The 12,580-nt window shown below is 49.1% G+C and overlaps 1 protein-coding gene across 1 annotated transcript in view; it reads left to right on the plus strand.

Moving 5' to 3' along the window:
• Positions 1-12,580, plus strand: part of MRTFA (myocardin related transcription factor A) — a 101,034-nt gene that overhangs the window by 1,225 nt on the left and 87,229 nt on the right. Inside the window, exon 2 of the mRNA XM_032207809.1 lies at positions 10,293-10,329. Coding sequence (XP_032063700.1) covers positions 10,293-10,329 — 37 coding nt within the window. The remainder of the gene's footprint in view (positions 1-10,292; positions 10,330-12,580) is intronic.

The raw sequence follows: 12,580 nt of genomic DNA on the forward strand, positions 1-12,580 counted from the left end.
ATTCCTGCCCACACCAGCCTGCACCTGCAGGGATTTTCCTTCACTCTGTTTGCACAAGAGGGACTTTTGCAGGTCCCAGGCATTGTAAAATATCTGCTGGTGTCACGACCTGGTGATCAAACCTTCACAGAAGTCCTGTGCTTATCCATCCCCTCACCAGTCCATTCCCCCCCGAGCAGCTTCACCATCCCTCGACAAATGCAGCAAGGCAACGTGGCACAAAACCAAAGACGACAGCCCTCAGCCACAGTGCTCGGTGAGAACAAGCCGGGCCCCCTGGTGCTGCCCTATGTCTCTAGGAGGGAAGTGGAGGTGCTGTGCAGGGCATGGCAGCAGGGGACAGCCCATGATGTCCCTTGGAGGTCCTGCTCCGGGCACTGGCAGCCTGGCTTGCTGCTCTCCTGCTTCTCCCCTTCATCGCGCCACTGTTTCCCTGCTCCCTTTCTCCTTTTCTCCCCCTCTTTAAGGTTTGTTTAAGTGTTAATGCTCAGCTCCTCCTGGCAGCAGTTTTAGCAGGACCCACTGTGCCTGCCAAACTCCAGCAAAGGCAGGTTTCATCCAAGAAATGCTATTCCCAGGGATTTGGAAACCCAGAGCTGTGCACAGGCTCTGGCAGAAGGGAGAGAAAGTCGCTTGGCACAACTTCGGGCGGTCAAAGACCCTCAGAGCAGCTGGAAGATAGCAGAGGGACTTTGTCAGGCTTTGTTTTCTTTTTTAATTGTTAATTAAGATATTGTCACTGATGAAGTCAAACAGTTGTTTAAATCATCTTTTTTTTTTTTTTTTTTTTTTTTTCTTAACAACAACAGTGAAGCTGATTTCCCACAGAATTTCCCGTTTGTTCTTTGCTTAGCACTCTCGCTCAAAATGCCCTCCGTCTGGTATTAATCATAGCCACAGATTTCTAAACAGCTTCATCTCTTGGAATAAGAGTTTGGGGGGAAGGCTGAGTTCTAGGACAGATGACAGCAATATTCCTATGCCTTTTAAGAGTAATTAATTTGTACTAATTCTTACAGCAGTATGAAAGCAAAAAAAGAAGGTTGTGTAGCAGAAGATAAAAATATGAACATGTAAAAATAAAGGACATAAAAATACATGCTGGCCATGGAGCCAAGCACCTCCACTGCCACAAGGTCTTCCAGGAGCTAGTGCAGGTCCATGGGGCAGCGGTTCCTAAGGGCGCTTGGATGTGGTGGATGCTGCTCGAGGGTCCCCTTGGTGGCTTTTCTTCATCTGTGGAGGTGAAGGGAAATGCCCAGCAGGTACAAGTGGGCACAGCCAGGGTTTTCGTGCTGCTCACCTACGTCAGCTCGTTCGCTGCCTTTTTTGCTCCCTGATGTTATCGCAGTCCCCCAACCAGCTCCACGAGCATCATCAGCAGGTCCTGGGGAGCTCAGCTCAGCGGCAGCCCCCATTCCCTGGTCGTTCGTTCCCCACTTTGCGTTGTCGCAAGCATTCATGTGGCCAAACAGCTCACGGCGTCCTGCCCACCAGATGCCACCTGGTTTATACTCCATTGGCAAACCAAACTTTCTACCTGCAGACTGGTAAAGCTATAAATGGCTGGGACCATGGGGACTGAACTTCGTTATGGTCTCTTGGAGGTGCGCCCGCTCCAGCGAGGCAAGGCCCAGCCATGTCGGGGCTGTGGGAGAGGCCACAGCCACCAGCAGCTGCCAGCATGGCATTAAACACAGTCTGAGAGAGACACGGTGTGTTTGAGGCCCAGTTTGCTGTTCCTCTGCCCCACGAAGGCTTGCAGTCATGCTTTTGCTATGCTCCCTGCTTTTTAGGTGCAGTGTGAGGACCTCTCGCTACTTGTGGCCTTGCAGCAGGCCCGTCTGCCTGGGGTTCGGCCCGCCTCATTAAGGGCTGTGGATTCAGCCGTGGGGGACTTAAAAAAAAGAAAACCCACATGCATCAACCTATTTCACCTATTACTGGGTGAGTAAGCAGGGCTGAGGAAGCCCCAAAGCTGTGTAAAAGGAAGCAGAACCGTGACAGAAATGGGATGTGGCTGTGAATTGAGGAGAGGTTTTGGCAGTGAGTAACGCTGTGAATGCCACCCGCTTCTGGGAGATTTGGTATTCACAAGGTGAATTTACCAGTGAAATCCTGTGCAGTGACTGTTCCCTTGTTGCTCTTTGCTGCCTTGCCCGTGGAAACTCCATCTTTCACTGCTCCAAGCTTTCACCAGCTGCTCTCGCTGCTGGGGAACTTGGATCAGGAGACGATGGCCTCAGGTTTCTGTCCAGAGCTCTCCCACCCAGACAGAGAAATAAAGCCACTGAGCAGGATGGAAAATCCTTTATTTTTAATGAGATATTATTATTTGGGAAAGGTGATAACATTCAGGTGTTTTTAAGCACTGAAGTGTGGGTGCCATCACCAGCAGCAACAGCAGAGGTGGGTGCTCAGAGAGGACGTAGGGCTCCTGCCTCCCCCTCATGGAGGTGTAGGCAAACAAAATTGGTTGTAGAAACTTTGGGAGAAGAAGGTCCCGAGAGAAAAGGATGGGACTTGGGAGGAAGAGGAAGACGCAGGACTTGGTGGCAATGCAAGAAAGAAGACTGAAAGCCACCCCTGGGCACTTTGCCATTTCATGTCTCCACCTGAGCATCCCTGGCACGTCTGGGACTGCTGGGGAACCGCTCCTGCAAGCAAAGCCCAGGCACGTCTCCGAGCCCTGATTCCAGCTGTATGTACAGATCTCCCCAGCCTTTGCTTAACAACCTTTATTGTACAGTAGAAAGAGGAAGGTCTACCCATAAAGATTGACTTTGATCTTTGCTTTCAACCATCCACCAGGCTTCAATTTTCCATGTGCTTAAACATTTGGCTTAGCTACTGCTCAATTTTCTATCACAGCGCATAAATTTAAGACTATTTCTGCTTGTATCTGAAGTTTCACCATTTCCTCTTCTTGGAGGTCACATCCTCTAAACCCCAGGAACACTGCAGTGAAGAGAGAGCATCCTTGGTGTGATATTTGCTCAGTTTCAGGCCCCTCATCTGTGCCCAGCTCTTGCCCGCATCAGACAACCACTTTTATCTGAACTCAAAGCTCACCAGGGAAAGGAGGAAACAGAAAAAGAGAAAAATAGCATAGGTTCTGTAATAAGACAAATCACTGTTGTCAAGTTTATTTGTCTCCATAACTGGAAGAAGTTCTTTTTATAGGCTTATTATTTTAGAAACAGCGAACGATGATGTGTCTGCCCTCTACGCGCAATGCCCAGCAGAAGAGTGTGCCACTACATGCGTCACGTACCACACATGCCAGGTTCATGTTTGATTTTAATTTACTGCTTCTGAGGGGGTTCAGTGCCTCCCTTTTGGGGATTAGTCTGATCAAGCAAAGATTATTGTTGGCTCTTTCCCTGGTAGGCAGCCACCATCACCATAATTTTTCGAGTGGCTCCCATATAAAAAAATCCACAACAAGCTTCACGCTTGTAGAGCACTGGTGGTAGCTGGTACTTTTCCTCTTTCAAAATAACTGCTTGGAGGAAAGGTTTTTGTTTGGTTTCTTAGGCTTTATGCAGTTACTTATTTTAGGCTGCTTTATTTAGCTTATATTTTTGTTCCTTGTATTGAGCCAAAATTTTTCTTTTCTCGAGTTCGTTTCAGTACTCCTGGCTATCTCACTAGTACCATCACAGCCACTCCTTCCTTGACATTTAGGTTCTCCAAAGTTTCATGACTAATCACCTCATTCCCTTCCATAGTTGTCATTGTACCAAGTTATACATTTCAGATATTTTCAAGCATGGATTCAGCAGGGAAAATTAAATACCCCTTAAGGCTTTCCTGGACTTGAGGCACCTGTACCCAACACAGGATACCCCCCGTCCCCCTTAGAGCAAATACTTCCAATCCTTGGCTTGCTCCCTGTCTCCTGGCAAAATCACTATGGAAAGTCTGAGGAGGAAGATGTCTGGGACACGGTGGCACCAGAGGAAGCTGGATTTATTCACTACAGCAGAAAGGGCAATAGAGACGCAGACAATGTCCAGGACAATGCCCAAGATACCAGGTGAGACAGCTGCTCCAAATACTGGGTTGCTGGGAAAACAGAAACGTAGTCAAAAAAATACAGATGTAATATTTATTTTTATATTTGGGATGGAATCAAGTGCTGGAAAAAAAAAATCTTGGTCGGTATACCCCTATCTACATCCATCACACTCTGTTTTTCTGCCAATGAAAGTGGCCTGAAAGCAGCCTTTCAGATTCCAGCTCGTGCCTTTACTAAGGCACCTCAGCAGTAATGAACTCACAGAAATTAACACCCCTGCAGGCTACTGCTCAATCTGTGATAGAAAGCAGCGGAAGATTACACCCGGAAAAGTTCAAGAGAAGAATGGGATAATTTGCCCACACAAGAAGTTACTTCTAGTCATGGGCTTTCTGAGGTTGCTGTACACCCCGAAGCTATTGGAATTTTATCCCTCAAACATGAAAGAGATAATAAAAGCAAGATCCTCTAATTATCCTTTTTTTTTTTTTTTTTCACTATAATCCTGTTTAAGACTTAAGCTGACTTGCTGTCCCTGACAGTCTGTGAAACTCTCACAAATAACATTACTCTGCAATAAATATATTTCCCGTACACACATAACATTACTCTGCCAAAAACCCTTCTCCTGTGACCCATTTTTACAATGTGCCACCTTTCAGGTTTGCCGAGTCCTCATTCAGGACAGGAGTGAGCAGCAACCCATGCAGCACCTTCACAGTCCTTATTATTTTCTGCTTTTCTGTTTTGCTCCCTTTGAATGCCTGACGAGCTGAGATCCCCAGGATATCCCGGGCAGAGCTGACGTTATGTACTGGCACCAGGCACATTTCTGCAGAAGTCGGCTCTGCAGGGAGCGCTTTCTCACCAGGCCCTCTAATGAGACGGGTGTTTAACCCTGCCTCTGATAAATGGCTCCCTCCAAGCAGAAGGGGCTGCAGAGGATCAGCATCCAAGACACTGAGCAGCCCCCGGTGTCAATTAACCCCCCGCAGGCAGATCTCTGGTTTACGTGGCTGCCATCGGGTGAGCCCTGGCCGGGAGCCCTTCACTCGCTGCCTTGCCAGCATTTAGAAGAGCCCTTGGCAGCTCTGCCCCACCAGGATGGCTTTCCTTGGGAGCAAATTCAAGCGGCTTCACCTGCTCAGCTGCAACGTTGCATGGGGACAGAGAAACTGGGAGGCAGCTGCAGTGCACCGGAGAGCAAGAGTTGGTCTGTGCTCTCTTTAGAAGTGAACTTCAGTCCTGCTTCCCTTGTTCTAGCCTCTTTTTTTTTTTTTTTTTTTCCTGGATTTGTTATTCTGTAGGAAAATCAGGCCTGAGAGGCTGCATTCCCCACATGGCATTGGCACTCGCTCTTTTTTCCTTTCATTTGATTACTCTTTTCCCAGACATAAATCAGAATACTCTGATTTCTCTCCAGAGCTTTCCCCTCTGCTGCTTTTAATATATATTTTAAAGCACATTTTAAAACGTTCATCATCACAATTGTAAATCCTGACATTAAGGCTGGAAGGCTGAACATTATCCTAACAGAGCCTGCCCTGACTGCAGAGGGTTTTGGAGATGCCAGGCAGGGCAGTTGGTTTGTGGTAAGGAGATAGAAATATTCAACGTGCGCCGCTGAGATCAGATCTGAACAACAAATAGCAGGATAACAAGCCTGGTCCAAACAAATTTAACATCTTTTTGATAAAATCATCTGTTCTGCTGTCTTGTTTAAACATTACAAGCCTGGCAAAAGGGTACTCTCTCTGTACAGTAAATTGCCTCAAGTCCAACGCAAGGTAACAACACAAGGCCACGGTCATCAGACCTGGTAGGTCAAAGCTTTGCCCAATATCACAATGCGGCAGTGGAGGGAAGAAGCCTCCAAAACTAGAACACGAGGAAATGGTCTCAAGTTATCCCAGGGGAGATTTAGATTTGATATTAGGAATAATTTCTTCCCAGAGAGCCCATTAGAATGGGCTGCCCAGGGAAGTGGTGGGGTCCCCATGCCTGGAGATGTTCAAGAGACGTGTGGACGTGGCACCGAGGGACATGGGTTTGTGATGGGACTCGGTAGGTGAGGCTGATGGTTGGGCTTGGTGATCTTGAAGGTCTTTTCCAACCCAGGTGAGTCTATGATTCTGTGATAACCACGTTTCCTAAGCTTTCTTTTAATGCCTTATCCAGTCATTCTGAGCAGACCAACAGCCCAAATTTTCACACACTGTGCAGTCAGGAAGGTGATATTGGTAACATCTGAAGAACACGTTGCCTCGAGCTGCACAGGAAGGCCAGCGTAGGGTTAGCGATTTCCTGTGTCGTTGCCTATTGCAGTGCTGTGGGAACAGACCTGGGAGGCTGGGAAACAGAATTAGGGAGTCAGCCTGGGGCAGTGGGCAGGAAATGGGGCTGGGAGACACACTCGGCATGAAGCCCTCCTGCTGCAGCTCTGCTCCCAGGTCTGGGGACGCGGCGTTCATTGCCAGTGAGTCACCGCAGCTGGACATCGTGAGTGTGGCTCCATCTATGGGAAGCAGTAAAATACTGCAATAACCCCAGAACTTCTCGAGCGAGTTGGTGTCCCCATCCTTTCGGCCCGAAAGATTGCGGGCAACCTTCAACTTTTCTTGGGAACCACAGCGCTTTTTGATCACGGCGCTTTTGAGTCAAGGAGTCTGTGAAGCGCCGTGCTTGCTACGGCGAAGGTTTTCCTATCTGTGTGGAGCACAACCTGGAAGCCAGAGCCTGAAGTTAATAATTTATGTCTTCTTTGACAGAAGACACTGCAATTATTACAGTTGAACTCTGATACCATTCCACACACTTTTTTACATGCACTTACCACTTCCTCAAACATTTATTTAACCAAAAATTCTTGTGTTTACCATTTGCCAGAAAGAAAATGATCTTTCCTTTCAAATCTTCCAAAAATTCAATCGCTTTTGCCCTCCCTTTCCTATATGTTACTATTTCTCTGAGCATTTGACCACACCAAATCCTTTTTTAAATTTTTATTTTGAAAAGGAGAAAGGCAGACATTAACAGACATACCTTGGTGTTTACCAAACTGAAACGGCTGACCCACTTCAAACAGAAAACCCTTACTGTGATAGAAGAAATGGTTGTCTGTAATGCTTTGAACATGGACATCAAACTACTTCTCTAAGAGGTTTATGTCCTCTCTTCTTTCTCAAAATGCGTTTGTACCATGGGAATTACAGGACAGCAATCAGCAATTGATGTGCAGGACGTGGAAAATGAGAATGACACCATGCGAAGAACATGATTCAGTTAAAAATGTGCATGTGGCTGGCCTCTCTGAAGGCAAGGAATCATGTCAGACGTTTCCTCCCATCGCCTCTTATTCTTGCTTGTCAGGACGTGATTAAACACGACTGAGAACATACCATCCCCTCCTAGTTTTACAACACACAGCAGTGTAAACACAGCAGGACTCTGCTCTCCAGTAGGAGCCCAGTCTCCAGCCTCCACAGCCCACTCCTCCTCCTCTGCACCCTAATACATGTACCTGAACTCCAGTACCTGCTTCTGCACCCTCCTCTTCCTCTCCCTGCCCATCCCTGCAGGCTCACCCTCCTCATCAACCTCTGCTCAAGCAGCCTGAGAGAGAAATGTGGGCTCTGTAGGCTCTGGCGCGAGGCCATGCAGAGATCTTCTGAGCTCCTGTGATCGAGTGACTGGCAGTACTGTCTGGCACAAGAGCTCATCTGGCCTTGATGCAGGCAATTCTGGCCCAGCAGAAGCTCTCTGTGTGCATCTTGCCAGAGCTGCTGGGGGAAAAACACCACAGAGGTGGCTTCCCTTGCAGCCCAGGTCAGTGTCTTGCAGGAGCCTGGCCATGGCGCCCATTTTGTTGCCCATGCAAACCTCTGGAAAATTTGGGATCTACTGAGCTGCTAAGATGCGTGTAACCACTCAGTAGTGAAGCTCAAAGAACTCATTCATTGCAAAATTGGTTATGTATATATTTTAAGCCGGATCAGCTTGCTGTGCCCACCAGGATCTCTCCTATTTAATTTGTCCACCAGCACAAGGCGAGACAATAAATGTTCTTAGGCACGTTCCGAGTTGTTGGGTCATTGAGGTTTCTTTAATAGCTTACGGTTTTACGCAGAGTCATCTTTAAATGGCTGAAGGCCATTCAGGCTTTAATGTTAAGCTGAGTGTTGAGCCATTTTAAGAACTTTATCTTTAGAAACACTCTTAGGGACACCTTTTAGCTTTGTTCTCTTTTGGTGCTTTTTTTTTCCGCACTCCTTGTGCTTTTCTTTAAAGAGAAATGAAATCTAAATGCAAAACTGTCAGTGATGACTAAGACATCAAGCCTGGAAAATCAAAACATTTCTGTGCAAGACTCCGAGCCCAGTTGCTCAGGGTAGGCACCCAAAAGTAACTTGATTTTATGATTCTGCAGCTGAGTTCAGAACTGCGCTAGGTTGGGTTCTGCTGCATTCTGTTATACTTCACTGCTGGTTTCTTTGCTGAATGTAAACGTTCATCTAGCATTAAATCAAATGGGAGACATTTAATATACTTGATGTGCTTCCCTAACAAATAGCACAGGCTGTTCTTACTCCTGTGTTCATAAAATATGAATTTAGTTCATTCATTATGAATTTTAAGAAAACTGAAAGCTACCGAAAATAACAAACAGGCCTTCCAAACTAAAACGAAATACGGCTTATATGTAATACGCATCCTTCACTTTTGATTATTCCTGCTGAAAACAATAAGCTTTTACGGGCAAGCATATTTCTTTCTGTTTTTCTCCACTGTATGTTTATCAAGGTCTGTAAATACCCTTTGAAATCTGCAGTAGTAGATACTGAAAGCAATCAGTAGTATGCAGAGTAGGTAAATCAGCAGAGGCGTTAATAAAGTAATGAAACCTAATCTCAGAAATGAAGGGAATGATTTCCATCTTTTAAATGTTCATCTGCTTGAAGGAGGATATGGCTAGGCGAGCGGCTTGTGAATATGAAATCCTGGCATGGCTGTGAGCTCTGCCATCAATTTGTGGTACGCATTTGGGCACATCATTTCTCCCTGTGCTGTAAACAGACCCATTAACGTGGATCCTGAGCAAATGATTTCAAGAACAAGCAAGGCACTGCTGTTGGTAATACTGGGAATGTAAACCAAAAAGACAACCAGACTTTGTCATCTGCTGGGGGCATTTCTCTCAGACCCCTGATGTGCTGTTCTTGGGGAACACAGGGGAGAAGGCAGGTAAACGTGCCTGGCTTGTCATTCAACCTGGGGCTCGCAGAAACACCACCGTCCATGGGAACGGTGCACATTTTGGGCTTTCCTCTTTCGCCAAGCTGCCTCAGGAGGGCTAACCCTGCCGAGGAGCATGGCGAGGGGTTACGTGAGGGTGGAGATTTTTACCTGCCTACTTCACGTGCATTGCTGCGCGGTTATATCATGGTTATATTGTGGTTATAGCATGGGTATATCATGGTTATATCATGGATATATCATGGATATATCATGGATATACCATGGTTATATCATGGATATATCACGGTTATATCATGGTTATATCACGGATATATCACGGTTATATCATGGATATATCACAGTTATATCATGGTTATATCACGGTTATATCATGGATATACCATGGTTATATCATGGTTATATCATGGATATATCACGGTTATATCGTGGTTATATCACGGTTATATCACGGATATATCATGCTTATATCATGGATATATCATGGCCCCCCGTGCCTCTGCCTACTGGAGGGGACCACGAGGGGCTGCCTCACCCCCGAGGCACCACTTCTGCATCCTCGGGGCGCGGAGGTGCCCCCATTTTGTCTCCCCCTCCCCATTTTTTTGTTCCCCGCTTGGCTCTGCCCCCATTTTGATCCCCCCTCCCCCCACGGAGGGCGGCGCTGGCCCTTTAAGAGCAGCCCCCTCCCTTCCCCACCCCGCCTCGTCCTCCCCTCCCCAATGACATCACCCCCTCCTCCCCATTGGCCCTCACCCCTGTCACTCACCCCCCTCCATCCCCGCCCCCCTTCCCCTTCTCCCTGCCTCGGGCCCGTTAGCTTCCCCGGGTTCTCCCTCCTCATTGGCCGCCCGCCGCGTCGCTCACCCTCCCCTCTCCGCGCTGATTGGCGGAGGCGGGCGCAGGCCGGGCGGCGGGGGGCGGGCGCTTCCGCGGTTGCGAGGCGCCGGGCGGCGGCGGCGAGGCCGGGCTGCCCGCGGGGGGGGGGGCGCGTGCTCGGCGGCGGCGGCTCCGGCAGGGGCGGGCGGGGCCGGGGCGCGATGGAGCCGTGAGCGGTGAGTGCGGGACGGCGGCACCGGGGGGCGGGCGGGGGGGGAGGGGGGGGCGCACACCCCCCCAGCACCCTCAGCGGGGAAAAAAAAGAAATAATTGTAGGGTTTTGTGCTGGGTTTGCCCGGTTTTGATGGGTTTTGCCCCGATTTTCACGCGCGGGGGCGGTGATAGGGTGCCCCCCCCCCCCTCAAGCAGCTCACGCCCCCTGCCAGGCTGGGTTTTAGCCCAAAATAAAGGTGAGGGGCGGGGGGGTGCCGGGGGGGCGGCCCTTTGTATGGCCCCGCTCGCTGGGGGGCTCCCGACCCCCTCTATAGGGCGCCCACCCCCTCCTATAGGGTCCCCACCCCCTCTATAGGGCGCCCACTCCCTCTATAGTGCTCCCACCCCCCTCTATAGGGTCCCCACCCCCTCTATAGGGCCCCTCGAGCCCTTATTGCTGCCCAGGTGCCCCCCCCCTGCTGGGACCCCCCCGCCCCAGCAGTGTCCCATGGGGTCGGGATGCCCCCCGGCGGGTTTGGGTTTGGGGTTTGGGGTCCTGGTCGGGCTCTGTGCCCTTTTGCCGTCCCCGCAGCGCCAGGGGCTGGCTCCTGGAGGGGCACGGTCGCCTTCCCTGGGCGGTAAGTAGGTTTTGAGGTCTTAACGTGCTGCGGGGTGAAGCTGTAGCTGCTTGGCGGGGTCTGGGGAGCCAAAACGCAGCTTTGATTTCTTGGTAAGACCCAAAGACGCGGCTCTGAGCGTTCAGAGAATGTAAAACGTGGGTATTTGGGGCCAAACGTGGGTATTTGGGGCCAAACGTGTCCATCCAGTCGATTCTAGCTCAGGCCTTGAGTGAGCTCTGCTGCAATTCCCCCTTTAAATTTGCGTGTGACGCTCAAGGTGAGTTAACCCTGCCTTAGTGCACTTACACGGAGGCTTCCAGCACGTGTGTTGGTTTTACTGCCAGGTAAATGCACGCTTCCAACACCGATTTCACAGCGTACCCGGCTGCTCGCACAGAAAACATCAGCAGGTTTCAGGAAAGACACCGCCGAGATCCGTCCCGTAGCGCTGCCAGCCGTGCGGTGCCTTTGGGTCTTCATCAGCCTTTCTAAAAATACTTTGGTTGCTTCTGGATAGGAAATGAGGGGGTACCCGTTCGTTGTCATTCGCTGCAGTCGTTATAGCAGTGAGCTAATAGTTGTGATTAAGTCGAGGCTAATAATAGATTTAAACATAAGGGTGTGATCCGGAGCTGACTGCGAGCTCCTTTTCTGTTCTTTAGATCTGGGCTTTCTGCTGAACGGAGAGGGAGGCTCAGTAAATGCCATAAGCTTTTCACAAGCGGGCGAATTTGCTCTCCCTAATCAGCAGGCATTAACTTGCCTCACTCGTAATTTAGATACCAAACGTGAATTGAGGAAAACAGGGTGAAATACTGCCAGGTGGGGCTCCTTGGGCACCGCACCGCTCCGTACGAAACGCAAGTGGTGCTTTGTGGGCTGATTCCTGCAGCTGCAGAGGCAGCTTTCGTTTCCATTCAGCTGAGGCTGAAACGTCCCCGCTCTGATACGAGTGCGCGGGGAAAAGAAAATGCCGACAACCAAACGCAAAAGTCCATAGGCAGCAAGCGGATCACGAAATAAAACGCAAAGGGAGGGAGTGCAGAAGATGTTTTTACGTGGGGCTACGAGGATATGGCAGCTGCCCAAAAGCATGCTCCTAGAGTGCTAACTTTTCTTCCCCTTCAATATGCAATTCTGGGCAACTCTTGGGTTTGGGGAGAAGCGCTTGCTTGTGATGGTGAAGCAGCGTTGATTTTTGTAGAGCCTTTCACCTTGGAATCTCCAGGTGAAATGTGCCTTCGGGTAATCAAAACAGCCCGTAATTTAATAAAAACAAACAAACAAAAAAGCCCTGCTGGATTTCCTTCACCACGATTCCCCTGCTGTGTGGGGTGTATGGTGGGGGGAAAAAGGGGGCTGTTACTAGATATAGGGGAGGCTTGGAGCAAAAAGCTTTGGGTGTTAGAGTAAGAGCAGATCCGTTCTTGGCACGTGCCAAAACGTTATCACGAGATTAATTCTTGTGCTCATTCGCAATGTGCGAGGTTTTTACCCCAAAAGCACAATTCCCGGTCTTCTGTCTTCACTCGGTACAGTCAGCCGGCCTTCCTGTGCTCGGGATGACATAATCTGCCTGTCTCGTTATCTGTTTACTTCTGGTAACTCAGAGTTATGAGTAAGATCCCTTTTGAAGAGTACACTTAATTTCTTC

Source organism: Aythya fuligula, chromosome 1 (assembly GCF_009819795.1).
Source record: "Aythya fuligula isolate bAytFul2 chromosome 1, bAytFul2.pri, whole genome shotgun sequence".
Classification (NCBI taxonomy): domain Eukaryota; kingdom Metazoa; phylum Chordata; class Aves; order Anseriformes; family Anatidae; genus Aythya; species Aythya fuligula.